We start from the raw sequence: 21,389 nt of genomic DNA on the forward strand, positions 1-21,389 counted from the left end.
TTGGATTATCATACTTTGCTTTCCTTATACAGGGCATTTCCTGTAACAGAACCAAAATTTAAGATTGCGGACAGATGTGAATAATGGCATCAACTCGGAATTTTTAGTTGTACACTTAGTTGGCTAAATAATTGGAGAGATAAATTATTCACATTTTTCACGTTCAGTATAGAGCACAGTTTTTAAAGGTAGTAGTGCATATTTAAGAACACCCAATATCCTATCCATAAAGTTAGCTTCTGTGTATTTTGTAGTATAAAATCGACATCTCTATGCATTTGTGCACCTTGATTGCAGCACACTTCAATATTGTGTTTACAGTGTGCTTTTAACGGATTACACTTGCACATTGCCAACACAAAACAAGTAGACAAGTGCTCCATTTAGCTTTTCGGTGCTGGCCTATTTGCCAGGTTCTGGTTACGTGAAGCACCCAGTATATTTGCTTGACCACGTGGCCCATCATTTGCCAGGTTCTGGTTACATGAAGCACCTGGTATATATTTGTTTGCATAGTATTCTTACTGTTGGAGCAAAGCAAATTAGCATGCTGCTTCGAAATTATGCCTTTTACTTAATTCACACAAACCACACCATGTGCCATATTCAACAACTTTAATGTGATACCTTGAAAAAATAAAATGTACAATTTCTTTACATCGATTTTAAAAAAATGGTACGAACAGAGGAAAAAAAAAATTTGTTGCATAAATGTATGAAGTCCAGTTAACCAGCACTTATCCTGCAGCAGGAAAAAAAAAAAAGTAGAATTTAACAAGTGCCACATGCATGTCATAAAAGCTTCCATGCACTGTAAAGACCAACTGCCGCAGGCATGCACATTTATGTTACAAAAATGTACTTACTGTATTTCATATAATCGTCAAAACACATCATAAATAGGCTACAAATAAACTTACTGTAAATAGGTCAAAAAAAAAAAAAATGCAGCCTTCACTGCAGCATTAACTGTTCAACTACTGCTCAACCACTAAAGATGGTTGAAAGAAAATACAGTATGATTTTAGGTCAACAAAAGGGGATATAAAACCAAAAAAAAGGTCATAAAAAGGTTGGCATTCTGTCAAAAATGACAAATTGTCCAACGATGCAAAGCCACATGTCAAAAATGAAAGAAAGGAGAGAAAAGAAGTCTTCCACAATTCAGCCCTAGCCCTATGTCATGGCACCAAACACTGGGTTGTGACGGCAGATGCTCGGTCCACACTCTTCATAGGCCTTTTTTGTGTGGCACACCTCGTAGAACTCCGGCTGGAATAAAAAATACACAACGAAAGTTTGAATTTGAAAGAAGAATTTGAAAATGAACTTATTTACGGGTTAAAGCAAAGGAATATGTTTGCTTGTTAGGAAGCTAATTATTCCTATAGAAGTAGTTCAACTACACAATCTTTGTTCTGCACTTAATTTTTCTCTTAACTATGTGTGGTGCAATTTTAACGATGAACTGTTCTTTTCAATCACTTATGCATTTCGAGTTTTGCTCAGCCATGAGCATAATTCATCTGCGTTCATCGTAAAGCCCCCCCCCCCCCCCCCCCTTGCTGTATAATAAGTAGCTTCAAGTACTTTATTATATCATGCATCTGCTCCTGGAAAATATGTTACAATGAACGCACAATGCGACTAGTATTAAGAGAAAAACTAGCACTTTCTTCTAGCACCTTCTTGGATGACATTTTGGCTTCAAGGTCACCAAGGGAAGTAGGCCGAAGATGCAAGTTTTTATACCATGGACATTTTATATCAATTAAAAATTCAGTAATACGTTAAACATGTGGTAAACATGCATACAGTATAAATATATAATATTCATGCTCATTTTACAAAAGAATAGAAAAACAAACAAAATTAAAGATTCCTTCTGTGCACACCCCTAAGCCTGAGCTACATGGAGAAAACTTTAGCGACGAACTTTGAGTGGCAGAAATCGACACAACGGCACGACGCTGATTGTTCGCTGGCTTGGGCTACATGGATAAAAAAAAAGACAAGGAGAGCGCCGCGCACCTGCTGCGTCACTGTCGTTGCCAGACTGGAACGTGTTTTTGCAAAAAATTGAAAAATAATAATAAAAAGGGTTTTCATTCTGTGATTTGTTTTAACTGCCAAGCAAGTTGTAAAAAAAAAAAAAAGAGAGAGAAGTTGCACACAAAAAGGAAAACCGGCGGAGGCTTACAACCGGCCGCCGCAAGTCAGAGGAAGATCGCTCCTGGCGAGCGTGCGTCATGCGTTCGCAAATTTTTTTGTCCGAGCCAGATCGGTGTCGGGCGTTTGCTGCCTGATGAAGTTCGCCACTTTGGCACTGATTTTTTTATTCACGTAGCCCAGCCTTCAGACAGACCCATAAAACTGCCCCCGACTGCCTCTGAAAGCTTTCTCTCTCATCTGGTGCGGGCAAGAACATTCACTTCAATCTACTACCATCATTTACAGCCTCTTCCTACACAATTTTGCATGCATCAACGACCATTCATACACAGCATGTTTGAGAGCAGTAATGTCGCTGCATGCAAGCGCCTGGTCACACATTTTTTTCAGATCTCTTCGAGCTTGGAAAAAGTTAACCTAAAAAAAAAAAAGTATCTTCATGGAAGTAACTAGATGATATCCAAAAGTGGAAAAAAACTATCCGTGAGGGAGTTAGAAGAGTAAAGGAGAAGTATGTAGTAAAATGTGCAAGCTCAAGTGCCAGGAAGGCATTGATTGGCGCTAAACTGGGTGCGGAAGGCCTGTGAACCTATGCGGAGCAAAGCCCCAAGCCCCACTTTTCAGCAAGAACACTGCAGTTCAAACACATACAAAAAATTATTGGTGCAAAAGTGTTAATGAAAGCGAAGACATAACTTCAGATGAAAAGCAGCAATGCACATGGCAGTAACAAAGGTGCACATATTTATGAGAGGTCATGCATGGTACATCAATCTGTGATGATTTTCCATCACAGTGTGTTGAACCATGGAGTTCTTGCATGAACTTTTGTGCCAAATTAAAAATGATAGCTTGTTTCGAGAGGTAAAGCCCATGCTTTTTTCTATCAGTTTCAGACATGATCTTCTCAATATTGTGCAGAAAAGGATAAAGAGAGCACCGACACAAGTCGTTAGGCCTGGGCTTGCTTATCGCTAATAGAAAATGTTTGTTCTTTCAATGACAGTGTGGAGTTGATCTGGTTCATAAGTCCACCAGTCATGGAAAGTTTTTACTTCAAGTCAAAATCCATTATAGTGCATTCATACTTGCACTGACAGGCAATGGTACTATGTGTTATGCTACTACAGGAAGACTGTCCAATGTAATACAGTTCTGCACGTATGTGCCTACAGTAACTTATATTTATGAACTTCGCAATGGCGCAAGATTATGCTTGAAAATTTGCCTTATAAGCTCACAATTACTGCAACATTTTGTGAAACTGCATTTTCATTCCCTGACCATGATTTTATTTCAACTCAATCACTACAATGCTATGCAATTTAGGCAAGCGATCATGGTTTGGTTTCTTGGTTATGGCAACTCTGAAGATGAAAGAATAAAAGCAAAGCAGTTGTCCTGAACACATTCCCCTTTATGGATAGTACATAAAAAAACCACAGGCAGTTGACAAAGTCATTTCATGTGCTCCCTTTTGAGAACAAGAGCAATGAATAGAAATACAGCCAATTATGTTGCAAAGTGTAGCGAATGAAAAACAAGATTCACTAGCGGTGTCACTAGAGTGACACCGCTGGTCTTAGGGCAATAGAGGCTTTTACAGCCACATCATTACAGCTACACCACGACCTTATCAAAGCAGGTTAGTTCCAGCAGTAAAAGTACCACTACAAACCCTCATACTTGCTCCATCCGCAGCAGGCCACAAACACAGTACACACCATGTCCACATGTGGATATAGTGCTTATCGATTTACAAGCAGAAGAAAGTGAATTACCACTTTCAACTCAAACAGGATGCATTCCTTGTGAACCAATGATGCAAGCTCGATGTAAGATGTTTGAAATACAAGTCGAAAAATACTAAAAAGTGCAGCACACTGTTTTAGTGTAACTATCTCCAGCCAAAATCATCAAGCTTCAGATGACTGAAATAATTTGCTGCTCTTCTATGAAACTAAAATATGTCGCTGCATGCTAAATTTAACATCCAACAGAACAAACAGGCCCATAACTTTACATATTGAAAGAACCAATTACCGAGAGGACTCACCGTAGATGCCAACATGCTGCCACCAAACCAGACAGCATATCTCTGCATGTGATGGGAAATTACTTGCACTTCCATTGGCTTTGGCTGTAAACGACAGGTAAGAATATTCAGTACAAGACATGCACACACAAAGACACATACACACAAACAAACAAAGCAAACTTGCCGTGATGCGTCCTCCACTTAGCTTTTCACTGAACTTAAGCCGTGCATCAACCACACGCTTCAAGTCTCGCTGTAGTCGGCGGCCAAAGTCTTTAAACATTGTGGAGCCACCAGACAGAACAATGTTCTGGAATAAAGAAATAAATATCTCAAAAAAGCTGATCATACAACTTTCTTCAAACAATCAACATGTGCAACAGAGCCAAAAATCTCAAGTTTGCAGCCAGAGCAAAGGAGCAGATTGTGGTAAACATAGAAAAGCTATTAAGCAAGAAATACTAAGATTAAAATTACGATGGAACATAGATGTTCACAGATGGGAAAGACAATATTTGGTGAATAAGGTTACTAAATCAACAATGTTTTCTCATTTCATGTTCAAATACCACAGCATCCGCTTTGCAGGCAATGCAAAAGTACTAAGGAATTGACAGCACGAGAAGCACAAGTTAAAACTGCATGTAAATGCAAAGCATTGAATCCACGTTCGAGGCCATTGCATGAGGCAGTCATCTACATGCACCCTATCAGGCCGAGAAGTGGCCTGATAGTGGCCCCAGTACATATTTGTACAAATGGTTACCTTGTAAAGTGGGCGTCGCACATCAATGGGACAACTTTGCACACACGTGTCAACAATCTCCGAAATAGGAGTAGTAAAGTCAGGATTTGAGAACTGAAAAAAAAAAAAAAAGAACATTGATAAACAAACAGCAGCAAAAACTGAAAGCTCAAATGTAATAAAGCTGCTATTATATTAAACCTGCATTCACAACCATTATTTTACTGTGTGCGTGCACAAGAGTTGCATGATAGCAACCCATCATGCATGCAATACCCACATAGCTGCTACCCTTAACCCACTGACTTTTTTTTCTTTCAGAACACCAACCGTCGATTATTGAAGACTCACTCAACGCATACGGACACAAGAAAGTTCCAAATCATACTGTATTTGCAAGTAATTTTTTTTTAGTAATTACCAGCTTGAGCAAGCACCTTGCATTAAATTAAGAACTCTCCTATGAATACTGCATAGTATTCTTATGCAAGAGTCGCACTTTTCTTAGACGCAAATTTTCTGGTGGCTCAACACGAGAAAAAAAAAAAAGTACATCTACTTTGAAAACAGATGTTACTGCTACATGCGACGGCCTTAAGAAGTTTATGGTAGCTTTATTTGTGTACAGCGGGGAAAACACACACACACACAGGGGGAACATAAAACTTGCTTAAGGTTAAATTCCAGCTTTATTCGATACAAGCCATTCCAAGCTAGGGTCCACATAAAGTAGTTTAGGATAGATTATACTACAAGAAAATGAGCCTAAATAAAGACATCACAAGGTGCCATGGCTGGCTACAAAAGTGTTTATAAACAGAAATGCCCATAGCATAGTTACCTCAGGATGAAAGAAGATTTCAGGTCCCAGAAATCGCTCATAACCTACATCAACACAAAACTTCTGCTTAGTGATTGCATTCATGCCTTCATATTTCTTGATCCACTTGCTCGGCTCCTGGTCATATCTGGAAAATTCCTTGGCAATGTCTGGACAAATGTAACACAGCTTCTCCTGGAAAGGTACAGGTATAAATGAGCAACAACAACAATGGTGTGGCAAGCATAGCACAGAATATGGTCTTACCTTGATGGCCTTTGCAGTCTCCAAAGACTGCTCTGGGGGTATGCCCACCTCCCGCTCACGCAGAAGGTTCTGAATAAAGTAGGTCACATTGCGTCCAGCAATGGGAATATGCTTGATGCAGCTGCCAATCACATAGCCCTCAGCCTGAAACAAGTAGAGCAAAGCTTTTTATATGCACATTTATACATAACAATCAAACCTTGGTATAACAAAGCCGTACTTCACGTGAGAGATGAATTAAATTTCATTAGGTTAAAATTTGTACACAGTCGAACTTCAATTTAACAAACACGGATATATAACAACGTAAACCTAAAAGGCTTCTTGCCAATATAAACATGTAAGGAATATATGCTTATAACGAATATTGGATATAATGAGGGCATTTGCACATCAGATGAATTGAACTGGTTTCTGGGGTTTCATGTGCCAAAACCAAGATTTGATTACGAGGCATGCTGCAGTGGGGAACTCGGGATTAATTTTGACCACCTGGGATCTTTAACGTACCACCAATGCACAGGACAAAGGCGTTTTTGCATTTCACCCTCATCAAAATGTGGGCACCGCGGCCGGGATTTGATCCAGCGACCTTGTGCTTAGCAGCGCAACACCATAGCCGCTAAGCCACCACGGCGGGTACCCATCAGATGGGACTTTTTTATAACGAGGTTCAATTGTATTAAAAATGACCTCGCAGGTTCTTACAAGTCTTTGCAGAAAGCATCTTCACAGTAAGCATTAATGAACAAAATACTGCAAGAAGCTCAAACAATAATTATGGGATCAAAGGCAGTGGAATGTGTGATTAAGATAATATCAAGAGAGAAGCTTCAGCACAGACTGACTACTAATGTAAGCAATTGCTGTCAGACAGTGCCATGCATACACATGTATCACCATAGCCTACCAACACTAGGCAGCCATTGTCAACAGTGCCGCAGTGATATCAGCATAGCATTCGCAATAACAATGACAATACAGTCGAATCTCGTTAATTCGAACACGCTTAATTCGAACTGACGAAGTTATGTGTATTCCAATGGGGGAAAACGCTCGGTAATTCAAACGCGCAAGCATTTGCGGCGGTTAATTCGAACATACCATGCTCCAACAATGCTCTCAGCAGTGCGCCAAATCATGCGGTGGCGCTTCCGATCAGCACTGCTCCATCCCTGCCATAGAGCAAAAGCTCAAGAGAGACTCCTCAATGCCGCGCGCCAAGAAATAATAATTAAAAAAAAAGGGGCCGCGGCAGGAATATCACCCTTTCACCTTGCATGCTGCGGTGCAGAGGGAAGCAGCGGCAGAGGCACAGACCGGCCAACGAAACTGCCCGCGCTGGCGTTCAATGGTTGCTTCCCAATAACGGCAGAAAACTAAACTTCAGGGAGCGGGCTAAGCTGGTACCGGGCCGGCGGCGCCGGCACGGCAGAGCAGCGCACACGCGGAGACCGTCGAATGTGCGGGAAGCGGATTTGGCCTCCGCAACTTCGCCGCTTCAGTGGCTCCCTTTGCCCTCCCGATCAATTCCCTCGTAACTGCCTCGTCTCCGTGCGCACCTGCCGCCCCTGCTGGCCCAGTGCCAGCTTAGCCCGCTCCCTGAAGTTTTGTTTTCTGCCGTTATCGGGAAGCGAGCATTGGCCAGCGCCGGCAGTTTCGTGTGCTTGCGTGCCACAATATTTCATGACTCGCACCGTTCGTGCATTGTGCTATGGTACACGAATACTTCAAAAATAAGTCCTTTTAATTCGAACTTCTTTTAACTCGAACAAATTTTCAGGGCCCTTCGACTTTGAATTATTGAGCTTCGACTGTACTAAGACAATGCACATCCTTTTTGTTGTCACTGAGGCTCTTGTAACCACACTTCCTCATGGTGTTCTGTCCTGACTATCCATTGATGAGTTCAGAAGCACAACTGTATGTTAAATGGAATGCGCCCATCGCGGCTTCTGTACTAGCAGAGCCGATGGTTCAGCAATGTGTTCCACCCTCCGCTCGACAGTTGGTGTTTATCATTGCTTGCAGCAACTTTGCACATGAATGCACACACAGAAATTATGAACTTTTTGTTGGGCAATGCTTCCCGTTGTCTTTGTCACAAGAGCTCCAGGTGCATGCTTGCAACGCATATGAACATGATTAAATTTGAACTGTGGAACAAAAACAGTTGGCTGAATTACAGAAAAAATACATGGTTTATAAAATAACTAATATCAGAAAATTTTAAAACTTGCAGTATGGCTCACTATGCGAAGCAGTGACATGATAGCTGGGCAATATTGTGCACAGTAAGGCTTGCACTGTTTCATTTGGTATCGTTTGGAGCAAACATTCACAGGTGCATGCTAGCTATCTTCTTTCAAGAAGAAAACCTTAGCCGGCAATGCATTTAGTCTAAGTCGGCTTTGTGTAGGTGGTAATCCCCAGTGGTGGAGAAACGGAAAGATGATTTTTTGTTATTCCTCTTTCCTATCCAGTCTTTCGATTCTTACCATTGGCATCATTCATATTCTTTCAACCGAGCACTGGCTTATAGATAAGCAGCAGAGCGTGGTGTCAGCCATTTGTTTTAGAGGGACACTGAAGAGACATTACATCTAATAATGTATTCATTCAAAACTATTCTCACTAATTTCACAGTAATAGGTTGATCATTAGGTAAGAAAATGAAGGTCAAAGTTTCATTTTTAAAATTTCGCAAGTGCTGGATGTCAGTGTGACATCACAGATTTCAAATTTCATATTCGAGCCATCATGGCTCGAATATGAAATTAACAGTTCTGGAAACTTGCAAAGTTCAGTCTTTGGCTGCATTAGAGCACAATTAAGTCCATCATTACCAATAAAAAATTAACGAAGCCCAAGCAGATGCCATCAAAATCTTGATGCCAGAGCGAACTGGTACGGGAGCTTCAAGGCAGTGTTGCCACCTACCTTTTGTTTTTGCATCTTTTCTGAGTCACCAAGCCTCTTCCCCCGGTAAGAGTGGCATTTTTGGTATTGTAAAATGGTAATTTACTAACACAGCTCAAATTATTTTGCTCTTTAGTGTCCCTTCAGTGAGCACTCATGAAGCCAGGCACAATACTCGTTGCTGCAGCATTGGTGGAGTGGCCGAGAGGCAGAATCTAACCTAACCGACTCTCAACCTGTGGTTCCAGAGGTCTAATTCTGGTGGAGCACTACAACTTTGTTCCTTCATAAAATTCTGGCGATGTATTCCAGGATTCCAGTGATAAACAACGGCAGACATCAAAACAACTAGTGCAGTGAGTCATAACATAACAGCTGCCACTGCAAAAAAAAGTTGTTACATTGCAGTTTCTTGAAATCTGTTGGCTGCCTATGGCTGTTACTAAAAATCAAGCACTTCAATTCTCCTTATTTATCTTGCTCAATGCAGAGCAAGGGTCTCAACTATGGCAGCCTTAATGCATAGAAGGTTTTAACACAGGTGGCATACCAGGATTTATCGGCCAATAGCGCACTCTTAAAGATCATGTATTATGTTATGCCGGCAATTTCATGGGTGTTCCACAAATGTTGCCACAGCCATGAGTGGCGCTCGTTCGAGACTCCCAGGGATATATCATCAAAATACATACGCAAAGAGCCAAGAAAATGGACAGACAGCCATAGCTCAATTGGTAGAGCACTGCACACATCAAACTGAGATAGTGCTTTCTCCCACTGGCAGTAAGTTGTCTTTTCTTCCACTTTCATTTCTCCTTTTCGTTAATATTATGAGGTTTATTGTAAATTTAGCCCTAATCTATCATTTTAAAAAAAGAGTAAATTTCCCTTTCCGTGGCTTCATTGTATGCTGACTTTGTATAGTGTGTATATGTGTGCCTGAGTGCCACCACACACTTTAACCCACTTGTGTCACAGTTCACTGGTGGGTCACATCTGGTGTTCATATCGCATTACACAAAGTGTGCAAGTCTTTTCAGTAGTGCAAAAGCAATATCTTTAAAAAAAATTCAACACAGTTGAAAAATTCTTGTGTTCAGTTAATAATGGCATAAAAGTGTGGCACGCCAGTGAGCAATTATGTGCTATAAGTAAACTAAGTTCACCAAGAATGGCACAGGCTATGGCTAACTGATGTGCCAAATGCAGGTGTTTTTACATTAATACTTTCCATTTTTGGTGCTCATGAGGAGCGACATGGGAATACAGACAGCACTGACGGCCAATGGCCAGGGCAGCCGTTGGTGCTGTCAACTCGTGTTTTGGAGGGATTAAAGGGAGACTGTAGAAAGAGGTGCGAGGCTGGTGATGCAGTGGCTAAAGTTTCTTCCTTTTCCAGAATTTTACATTCCTTTTTCTTTTGGTGCAGACACCCAGTAGCCAGACTTAAATGTTATAAACAATAATGCGACATGGGAACATTATAGCAGGCGTCTTATTATAGCAAGCGCCATAGAACACACAAAAGTTCACGGTGCTGCAGCTGCTCACTGTTAGATCCAAGTATAACAGGTAATGTTATAGTGATTTGACTGTACTTCTTTAGTCTGATTAAGTTGTTTTGATATTTCTCCCCACTGTTTTTTTCATGCAGCCCGGTTATAAATATTATCCGTATAACAATGGAAATTTCTTAGCACTCAATATTGTTAAAGGTGGGTTTGACTGTAAGCGCTACATGCACGGGAAACAATGAATAGATAAGCATGCCAAATTAAATGTAGCAGCTTGCGTCAATGCCTGTAGCCACCCAAGCATGGTTAAAGCAAAAGCAGTATGTTCTGCTACAACTGTCCAAGAAAGCCATTTATATCTGTTCACTATGTAAGAGTAGCTTCCAGACAACAGGTGTGACATGCTCAATCCAGTATCATCTTTATTTTCACCTAATAAATACCTAGATATCTCGATAAAAGCATTGAAGTGTGTGCCTGTAGTAATGTGGCTATGTTGAATTGGCGTCACTGGTAAGCCATACAGTAAGTAAGAAGTATGATGATATATAGGTTTTTCTGGTGCAAGGGCGAGGTGCGGCAATAAAAAGAAAGAACTAAAAAAAGTCAACAGACAATGAAGCCAACGAAAGCATAGGGGAAGTGAACTGCTTTTTAAGTTAAAATGTAGAAATCGTAAAGAAAAAGGAAATGAAAAGGTAAGAGTACTTTCCACTGCCACATGACACATGGCAACTGTTCCCCCCACCCACTTTCTGGGTAATTGTGTACGTGTAGTAAACCTATCACTGTCAGTGTTGGCCAGTGCCACTCACAGCCATGGTGGCAGATGTGGTACATGCCGTAAACTGCAACAGCACATAGTATTTACATAGTACGTAAATTTAGGTGCAGAAAACTGGCCATAAACATTTATATGCTACTACAAGGCATGGAGGCTGCCAAGAACACAGGACAAGTACTTGTCCCGTGCTCTCGTCTTTCATCCATTGTAAGTGCTGTATCTCTAAGGTTCAGCATTTTCGGTTTCAACCGAAAAAAAAAAAAAAAAAAGACTGAGGCACTACTGCACTCAATATGAGTTGCAACAAGAGAATCCGTTTTTTTTTTTCTGTGGAGACACTGCCCTGCTGCCATACTGTGCTGTATAGCAGCATGGCAGCGCCTACAGAAAATAATTACTGAACACCGTTCCGATTACTTGTAGCCCCCTGCTGGTTTACAAGAACAATAGAACTTGTCATTTATATCATTGAAAGAACTGACGGCTCTATGCCCATGTTGCAACACATATTGAGCATGACAGATTGATTTTTTTCCAAAGTTCAGTTTTAACCGAATTTAAAAGACAGGTGATCACCACAAAGCTGCATGCCTGGCTACATGTGCACTGACGTAAAAAGCCTCGCAAAGTCAAGGTAACGCATCTTCAACACCGTTCCGATTACTTGTAGCACCCTGTTTACAAGAAAAATGGTACATGTCATTTTTATTACCGAAAGAACTGACGGCTGTATGCTCGTGTTGCAACTTATATTGAGTGCGACAGTACATTGAATTTTTTTCAAAATTCAGTTTTAACCGAAAAGGGTCACTGAAAGCAAATTTACCACGACTGATCAACCACAAAAGACTGATCAATCAAAAGACTGAAAAGACTGATCAACCACAAAGCTGCATGCCTGTCTACATGTGCGCTGACGTTTTCTGGCTAAGTCAAGGTAATGCATCAGCTTGCTGCCCAAGCAACCCTTATGTTTTACCTGCCTCTGACACAAACAAAAAGAAACAAAAGTGTGTGTGTGTGTGTGGGGGGGGGGGGGGGCAGTAGCAGTATGACAGTGTTCAGTGGAGCCCAGGTCCTTGCAATCTTTGTACTGTGGGAGATGAACTGGCAAGTCACTACTGCTAACACTGGGTCATATTTACCTAGTGATTGTCTGCATTATTCATTGGAGCTGTGTATCTGTATAAGGTTAAAAGATAACATCTCACTATATTTGTGCTTGAATATCAAATGCATTCATTCTTAAGTCCTGCATAGTCACACTGCTGTATGGCACTGTACCCTTGCTGGAGTGCTTGTCGAAAAACTTTTCCTTTTCTGTGTGTTAAGCGGCAACCACATGCACACAATATTCAAGCGATGCGTCAGGGTCTGTCTGTAGCATTGCAGCGTGAAGCAACCACATGGACGCGACAGCGAAAAAAAGTAGCGACAAATTTAAATTTTAGTCTAAATAAGTACACTCGTGTGCCCGTAAAGATATTGCAAATGGAATCGAGGCCAATATTTTAAACAAGCTGTATTAAAGCTAGCTTTAATATGCTGCCATCACCAGTAGAAATTTGTTCCATGCCGCCAGTGTGAAATGTCATGGCACCATCTGGTGAGCAAAACTCAAGACACATTCGCGGCTCGGTGGCATCCCAGACCTAACAGTGTCAAAAAAAAAAAAAATCAATAACAATACAACGCCAACACTTTGTCCTCAGCTTGAGACAATGCAATGGCTCATTTTACAACTGTATTTAGTCTATTATAAGGCGGTCACGATTATAAGGCGAGGGTGCCAGTTGGAGGACCCAAGAAAAAAAAATATCGCCTTATAGTGTGGCTTCACGGCATCGCGGCGTGCGCTGCCGTACAGCCACACCTAAAAGCAAAATTCGCGGATATGGCGGCGGCGATTTCGAGGATAAAGATACTGGAAAAAAAGACGTCGCCTTATATTCGAATAGAGTATTTATTTTTTGCCGTCCCAGCACAGAGCAAGTTGCAAGAGCGAATTCAGATCGAAATGAGTGGACTGGTTGCTGCCATGTTGTTGCACAATCATGCTGTCCCCGGAGGAAGTCGCCGCACAGACTTCCGGGTGACAAGTGAAATTTTCTGGCTGGCCAGACACCGGTGACACGACAAAACCTGTCGCCGTCGCTTGAAAATTGTGGGCATGTGGTTGTGGCTTTAGATGCAACTACAGTGCTGAATTGCAAGATCTGCATTCATATAGCATGTTTCAGCTTCATCACAATTAGTGAACTGAATATTAATGGAAAAAAAATGGTAGGCTCAACGTGAAAAATTATCTACGAAAAGTCGTAGGAATTCATCTGAAAAAATATATTCACCGAAATAAGTATGCTAAATTTTGGGAAAATAAAAGCTAAGAATGCTGATTCCTATGCATAACATATTAAAATAACATTTAAAAAGAAATACTACAGAAACTAAGTTATACTTATCCAAATAAATGAAATCTTAGCAGCATCTACGCTAGTTTTGAGAGACAATAAACCAATTTCTTAATGCAAGCGTGCTGTTCTATAACAGCTACAAACAATGTGCGAGAAACTTTCTGCAATTGGACATAAAATTGTGTTCTCAATTGCCAACTGACAACTAAGTTATTATACTGGCACGTATCCTATACATGCCCCGAACAAGCGAAGCTGCATTGCACGTCTTTGCCAAGCATGACCCGAGTGCAGCACATGTCTTCAAACAAGCATCGTAACAGCCTTGAGAACGTAAAGGACTGCCCACAAGATTAAAATTATTAAAATTACCTCACGAAATATTGAACCTACAGAAAATATACAAGCATGCCAACTTTTATCAAATTCGGTTCAAAATTAAAGAAAGCTTTAAAACCCATGTACTGCATAAAAAAAGTGTTATACGGCTGTATAAACATAGAGAGACTAGCCAAATAATAAAACGGAGCAAATTCGTATATAGACCGACTAAAAGATGGCCATTCTTGTTGAACGACTGGAAATTATTGCGCAGAACTTATCTGCCCCATGCGTTCACTCATCAACTGGTGACCCTGCGCAACAACCGCTGCTATCCTGCAGCAGAATCATTTAGAACAGTCTTCACATCCATCTTTTTGTCTCCCTCGAGACTGCAGCAAGTGTTTCCATCCGTTATATATTCAAAGGAAACATATTTGACAACTTCGAATAGTTTGAATTCTCGAATTGAACACAATACAAATCAAGCACAGGCTATTAAATTCATATTAAAATTTTCAAATATTCGCACACCCCTAGTGATAAATCATAACTGATACAGTCGAAACCTGATACCATGAACCGGACAGATGTTACCATGTCACAAGTTTATTCCCGACCATTATGTCACATGCTCTGTACTTATACTGACGACAATCTTGAGTCTACTGCATTGCGAACAAGGAACCCATTTGGGTTCCAACACGTCAATTAACATTTGACTTGGTCAGTGACCATAAGTCTGTTCTTTCTATGTATTTTTTAAAATTTTTTTTATTATCTATTACAATATCATATTTACACCCTCCTATCATATTTAGCAGAATATCATATTTCAACCTTACCCACAGGTTAATGAAACAATGCAGTTTTTTTTTTCCTGAAATTTCTTACACATGTTCACGATAAAGCTTACCTATCTAGCATAAAATATGCATCGGAAACCAAAATAACAATAAAATACAGTGTGTCTGTGAATCTCTAAAGTCATGATGCAGTTTTGAACGGTCACAGGAAATCAACGAAACAAGATAGAAATGTGAAATCTTCACCAAATAACAGGAAAACTCTCTAACTGTCATACCTGCTCAGTGCAATTCGATGTGGCCCGACTTTGTTGCCCTACACAAATCTAAACAATATTCAAGTTCTTCCCACACACACTTGTCTGGTGTAACAGAGTGAATAACGTCCGTGATTCTCTGTTTTAAATGATTAATATCATTGATACGTTCACTCTACACATGTTGCTTCACATACCCCCTAAGTATAATGGTGTCAGATCCGGGGATCAAGGTGGTAATGGCTTGACAGAACCTGTTTGGCACAGTTCGTGCTACTGCATCATCACCTGTGTGCGCACACCCTTGCACATCATACTACGGAAACTTCTGAGAGCTTTCCTTGCTCTCACATTTCACATTTCTATCTTGCTTTGTTGCTTTCCTGTGACCCGTCAAAAGTGCACCATGAATTTACGGACACACTGTAATACAGACAAGCTTTGAGTGTCAGCTATACATTCTACAAGTGACACCAATTGTGCAGCTCACCACAGGAATACAGTGAGTGACACCATCACCAGAATCAATCACAAGGCCAGTCAGGGTGCGTTCTCCCAGTTGACGAGATGTCCAGGAAGCAGCTAAAGCCAGGACAGCCTGCAACCCAATGCAAGTAAAAAAAATATACAAAATGCAATCTGTACAGTCACAGCTGCCAACCTGCGAACATTAAATTTCGCAAAAATAGCACAGGTATAATACCAGAAGCAGTGCTTCAAAGTCAAAGGGGGCCCGGGGGTGGGGGATGGGGCACCCCCTCCATTTTTTTTTCAGGAGGGGCTCGGCAAGAAATGCCCGAAATACTCAAAATAATATAATTATCGGCAGAGCACCCATAAATTTTTTTAATTTTGGAAAGTTGGCTTTTTCAGCGCCAATAAAGTTAACAAAAAGTGAACATGAAATTGAAGATTATATATGTATATATATAAAATTGAAGTGGAGGGGGGGCCCTATGAGCCCTCCCCTCCACTGAAGGGAGAGTTTAAGCCCTCACCAGAAGGAAGGAGGGGGGAATATCAAACTTTTTTTTATTGGGAGGGAAGGGATGTTTGCCCTGAACCCACAGGTCTTGTTGGATACACACACACTTCATTAACAATTATTTACCCTTATAAGCAGCACACAAGCAGCAGCAACTTGGCAACGACCAGCACAAACCCACAAGCACCAGACTTCTCATATTGCAGTGACCTTTTCAGTGTCTTTGCTGCTGCCGATCTTTTCTGCCACATTACACTTCTGTGAATAAGTTTTGCCCAAACCAATTACTGCTCTGGTATGCTTCTATCATCACAAGACTTCGAAGGGTATGGTCGGAGACTGACAAGCCAAACTTTTTCGTGAATAGAATTTATTTTTTAAACAAATTGACAGAATGTTTGTAAAATTGTATAACGCGGTCAAATTCGTAAACTTCATAAAAAAATTAGGAAAGCTGTTAGGTATGTACAGTGCACAGAAGAGACAAGTACTAAAGACCCACAAGTCAACTTCTGCCCCAGCATCTCTTCCTGTTCCTACTAAAACATCCTCACACAGTACGTACTCCACCGTGCGGCAATGAAACTGACCAGACAAACAGGTTAGGCCATCTTTAGGATCACTGAAGAATGTGGGAACTATCAGAAAGCAGGAAACAAGATTATATATACAAAAAGAGTTCCAAAGGATGAAATGTTGCCAAGTTGCTGTGTTGTGCATGGCAACATTTTACTTTTCGATACTGAGTAACTACTATTTAACACGATTCTGTATGCTCCAATTAAGTTACAAAATACAGTACTAAAACAGTAGAGCTCATGTCATGACAAATCTAATTAAAGCCTTGCAGTTGTGATTAGACAAGTTTTAAAGAACCTAACAGGCCTGGTTACTTTTGAATTTTAGCACATGAAGCACTCTTGCCCTCTCATTGCTCAATGCGACTGTTCGCAAACTTTAGCAGTGCATTTTTGCCTTAACCTATGCGAGACATGGTTCAGACTTGAGGATTCTGAAGAAATCACATGCCAACAACCTCACCTGGACAGCTATATAGAGCCCAGGTACATTGAAGGACTCAAACATTATTTCCGCTGTATACTCCCTATTCTCTGGAGTGTTTAGTGGTGGCTCCGTCTGAAAAAACAAGTTTCGAGCATGATTTTAACCTTCAAGCATTTTACTTTACCAGAAACAAAGAAGCAATAAAGTACATCAAAGCATTTCAACAGTAAAGCACTAAATAAACAACACTTATTACACAAATAAATTGCATTAGAGAGCTTGCTTAAGTTACTGAAGCAGAGTAAATAGACACAAAATACAACTGCAGAAGGATTCAGAACTGTTTTAGAAATTCTGTTGATGTTAACACTAGTGGTTGCTGCCAAAAGTCAATATTTTTTTGAACTGGAAAAGAAACTTATTTTCCACTCAATATTTAATTCACACGTCTGGTTACTTTCATCTTGCAATGAAATTTTAATCAACATGTCCATGGTGATATTAGAGTGTACTAGATTGGGGGAGTGGGTCCAAAGAGGGCTCTGCGCTGGCATTTTTTATTGAAAATCCAGGTGGCGCCACCGTCACTTTCTTCCGAATGAGCGGCCCCGCTTGCCGGCCGGGCGCTTGTCGCGCCGGAGACAACACTGAGATTATTCTCCACCGTTCTATTGTAAATAAAGTGGAAAAAGAGCGGCTGAAAGAATGCAAACGACGCAACGACAGTGCGTCGAGCAGACGACAGCTACTGAGCCCGTGAGCTCACCTCAACCAATGAGCGCTGCCGAAACAGCCGGAGCCAACGTTTATTGGCCGGAGATTCAGAAGAAGGCAACAGCAGAGTCGCCACATTTTCCATGTTTTTTGCTTCACCCTTGGCGCTTGCCAAGGCGTCCGCTGGGCCCACTCCCCCAATCTAGTACACTCTAGTGATATCTATTCAGTACAATATGACTGCTGGCCATTTGCTGTTTTAGCCGCAAATCACTGCATTAAAAAAAAAATTGCAAAAGGTGCAGTTCAGCAACTGTCATCAGACGAATTCATGGTATGTACCAACAATGGAATTAAGTTCCACATGCTGTTACACACAATGCCAAGTAGCAAAAAGTCTAAGATTCTATGGCAAGGAGCATTATTTCCTATCTTCTGCAAAACAGTGCTCTGGTCCTTTAGTTTCAGAAAATGATACATATTACAAAATTTCATAAAATTTTTATACTCACTAATAAAAAGTAATGGTCCTCAGGTTCAGCTCGTAGGTACTTGAATATAGATTGCTCCCAGAAGCGCTCCATTAAGTCCCAGTCTTCCACAATGCCATGGCGAATTGGGTACTATGAAGCAATGTGACAAATGTTTTACATGCCTTTGAATCAAGTCTGTCTAGAACAATTGGCACCTTTTAAATGCATGAAAGAAAAAAATTGTCATCAACCCAAGTGTAGCACGAAGGTGACAACATTCCCTTTCATGAATCTTCCTCCATCTTGTGGGATGCAGCTGAATTTACGACCTTATATATACTTTTCACCTACAGTTTGGTTTATTTCACAAAGGCTTGTATGAACGTTACCCTTCTTGGTGCTTAGAATTTCTCTGCCCTCATTCGGTGCCTAGTGAATACATTATAAGTGGTCGCACATATTAAATTTTGTGCATGATAATATGCAACAATATGCATGACAAACATTTTGGCTAGACTACCGGCTTGCCCTTCACCTAATAAGGGAGCAGTAAATTTAATCTCACCTTCACTGCATAGCCTGCAGCATCCAAGGCCTCGTCACCAATGAAAAAATCCAAGTCATCGATGCCTTTTGCTAACCTCCTAGTAGCTTGGTCTCCGATTTTGGCACTCTCTCGTATTGCTATTGCTGTGGAATGCATCAAAACCAGCATAAATACCACTAAACACATAAATACCATAAACACCATTAAATACCATTACAAAAGCTCACCAGATGGTATAATAAATTGAGGCTCTTTATTTCCAGCAAACCCAAGCTTTGTGTAACTGAAAAAAAAAAAATATATATATATATATATATATATATACATATATAGTTACGGCAGTTCACAATTGTGTCGCAGTTTCGCTTAATGAACGCCTTTCACCACGCAATTTTGCGTCGGTGACTAGTGTATAACTTCTCTTACGCATTTATACATATTGTTTGACCCTGTTGAGTATTATGTTTATATTTTGTAAGCCCCGTCAATGCTCCGGAGCATCTTAGAGCCTGTGAGGTAGGTGTGTAAATAAATAAGATATTTTATTAACAGAGTCTAGGATGACGCACCCGCGCACGGAGGTATTGCTCATGCAGGAAACGCGTAACTTTTTTCAACACCGCCGTAACAGTGGAGTAAGAAAATGGGGAAATGAACCGCAGCTAGAAAGCTGTACTCCGGAGGTTTTCATTTCTTTACAGTATTTTTTTTTTTTTTTAATGTAGAAACGCCGAAAGCGGGAAGCTATATACACTGCGAAGTTTTTTGCTCGAGGTGGGCTCCTACTTGCGACACGAGATAAGATCACTTGCAGCTTCCTGTGACCACCGGTTTCGCTTCAGCAGTTATTTGAAACAGTGCTACAGCCATCAGCAGCGTCCTCGTCCTTTGAGCAGCACACACTTCATGCGTGAAGTGTAAGCCGGCTAGAATTTGCATAGAGCGACTCGTCACAGTGGAAGACTACTGAAGTGTTGCGTTGACACACCCTTCCCTCGCAACAGAAATGAATTGCTGCGCGTAATATTATAATGCGACAATTATCCCACATACACCGACTTTAAATTACCAGCGTTCCTACGCGCATACTGTAAGCAATAACAAAAAATAGAAATCTAAATCACCGCTTGCAACAGTAATCGAGACAGCCGCCCCACTGACGACTCTCCTTTCTCGTGCTGTTGAGGTCAAGACGGTTAAGGCTACTACATGAACATCATGAGCTGTGTTTAATCGAATATTTCATTAAGGAGGAGGGCAACATACTCACCCCGTGCCGTTATCAATAACAATCGCTGGAAGCCGCCCTTCTGTCATGTTGTAGACCGCGGCTCCACAGCTTCAGTCCTAGCGCGAGAAGGCGATGCCAAAGCAGCAACGCCGAAATCTACCAATGTTGCTGTTGCTCGTACCTCGTACCGATGGATGGTGTCTAAGAGGATATCATGTGACTGTAAGCCGGAAGTTGCTTAACAGCGTTGCTAGGTGGCATCATAGAGCATGGATGATGATGATAAAAACTTTTATTGAAAATAAGAAAGTAAACCTTGGGTTACGGTAAGATATGGTCAGGTCCCTAGTCCGGGACACCGTTGGCATAGAGCATGGAGGAATGTGTTTTTCACGGTAGAGGCAAGGGTGGAAGCATAGTGAGAAACTCTATGGGTGGAAGGTTCTTTTTTCCTTCCTCCACACTATAGCTCCAGGAATACTCCATCATACCATCACGGGTGCCTGGGAGCATGGCCTCCAAAATCGGGCAGCGCGCGCCTCTCTATCTCGGAGGTCAAACTGGGAGCAGCTGAGAGCCTAGGAAAATCGCTTTTCTGGAGTTCCTCCCTTCCTCCATGCTAGGTGGCAAAGAGGAAGCGAAAAACACTTAACAGCTAAACCTAAGCTGCATGAAACTACTTTGGCAACGACAGATCCGTATCAATGTTTTATGTGCTGTTAAGGTAGCGAAGTACGTTCAAAACATGGTGGTTCATCAGCGCTTCATGGTACAGAATTTCCTAATTATTATATGAAACCATATCAAACCACGAAGGAATGAAAGCGTAGGAGAGGCCTCGGCCAGCCCAGAAGCGTTGGATAAAGTGTGGCATAGAGTTTCTGACTATATTACCATATGGTGTTATAGTGAGAAACTCTATGCTGGCGTGATGTTTTTCGCGAAGGAGCGCTGGGACTGGTTGGTACCAAGACTACGTTGCCATAGCAACCGCTTCCCTGACGCTTCGCTGCTGCTCTCGGCCTTCGAAAAGTGATATAAGATTTTTGGGCCCGGGTCTTTCTTGAAGCGCATTCCGTCCGTGAGACAGGCCGTGTTTGGAGTGTGGTGTGTAAGCTTGAAAGTTGTGTTCTGGGTGTGTGAGTGTCAGCCAACAGCAGACACACTCACGTAATCACGGCGCGGGTCTTCGTTCAACGTGCCACGGAAAAACGTACGCCGGGGCGCGTCTGCTTCACTAACAGTTACAGAAGTTTCGTAGGTTTTGTTCCGACACGCGTCAGCAGCACAATACATTATTTATTCGACGCGCACTTGCGGCAGCACGCGTGTGCTTCTCCACGTTGCGGATTGCATGCAACAATTAACGTCTGACGC

The 21,389-nt window shown here is 41.4% G+C and overlaps 1 protein-coding gene and 1 long non-coding RNA gene across 2 annotated transcripts; both read right to left on the bottom strand.

The window, feature by feature from the left end:
• Positions 1-598: 598 nt before the first annotated feature.
• On the bottom strand, positions 599-20,205 carry LOC119462722 (actin-related protein 3). Its single transcript, XM_037724013.2, has 12 exons — positions 20,052-20,205; positions 19,009-19,064; positions 18,800-18,924; positions 18,274-18,384; positions 17,084-17,179; positions 15,548-15,655; positions 6,043-6,186; positions 5,797-5,970; positions 4,977-5,069; positions 4,395-4,520; positions 4,229-4,312; positions 599-1,272 (listed from the first exon to the last, which is right to left on the bottom strand). The coding sequence occupies exons 1-12, from the start codon at positions 20,096-20,098 to the stop codon at positions 1,177-1,179; spliced, it is 1,260 nt and encodes a 419-aa protein (XP_037579941.1). The 5' UTR covers positions 20,099-20,205; the 3' UTR covers positions 599-1,176.
• On the bottom strand, positions 10,878-12,078 carry LOC125945696 (uncharacterized). Its single transcript, XR_007467134.1, has 2 exons — positions 11,933-12,078; positions 10,878-11,689 (listed from the first exon to the last, which is right to left on the bottom strand). It is a non-coding gene; the product is annotated as an uncharacterized LOC125945696 (long non-coding RNA).
• Positions 20,206-21,389: the final 1,184 nt, after the last annotated feature.

The sequence above is a fragment of the Dermacentor silvarum genome, chromosome 1 (assembly GCF_013339745.2).
Source record: "Dermacentor silvarum isolate Dsil-2018 chromosome 1, BIME_Dsil_1.4, whole genome shotgun sequence".
Classification (NCBI taxonomy): domain Eukaryota; kingdom Metazoa; phylum Arthropoda; class Arachnida; order Ixodida; family Ixodidae; genus Dermacentor; species Dermacentor silvarum.

Coding starts and splice junctions, on each gene's coding strand:
- LOC119462722 (XM_037724013.2), bottom strand. CDS start 20,098: ATGACAGAAGGGCGGCTTCCAGCGATTGTTATTGATAACGGCACGGG. Junction 15,656..17,083: donor GGCTCTATATAGCTGTCCAG/GTGAGGTTGTTG, acceptor ATTGGGTTGCAG/GCTGTCCTGGCTTTAGCTGC. Junction 4,313..4,394: donor TAAGTGGAGGACGCATCACG/GCAAGTTTGCTT, acceptor TGTCGTTTACAG/CCAAAGCCAATGGAAGTGCA.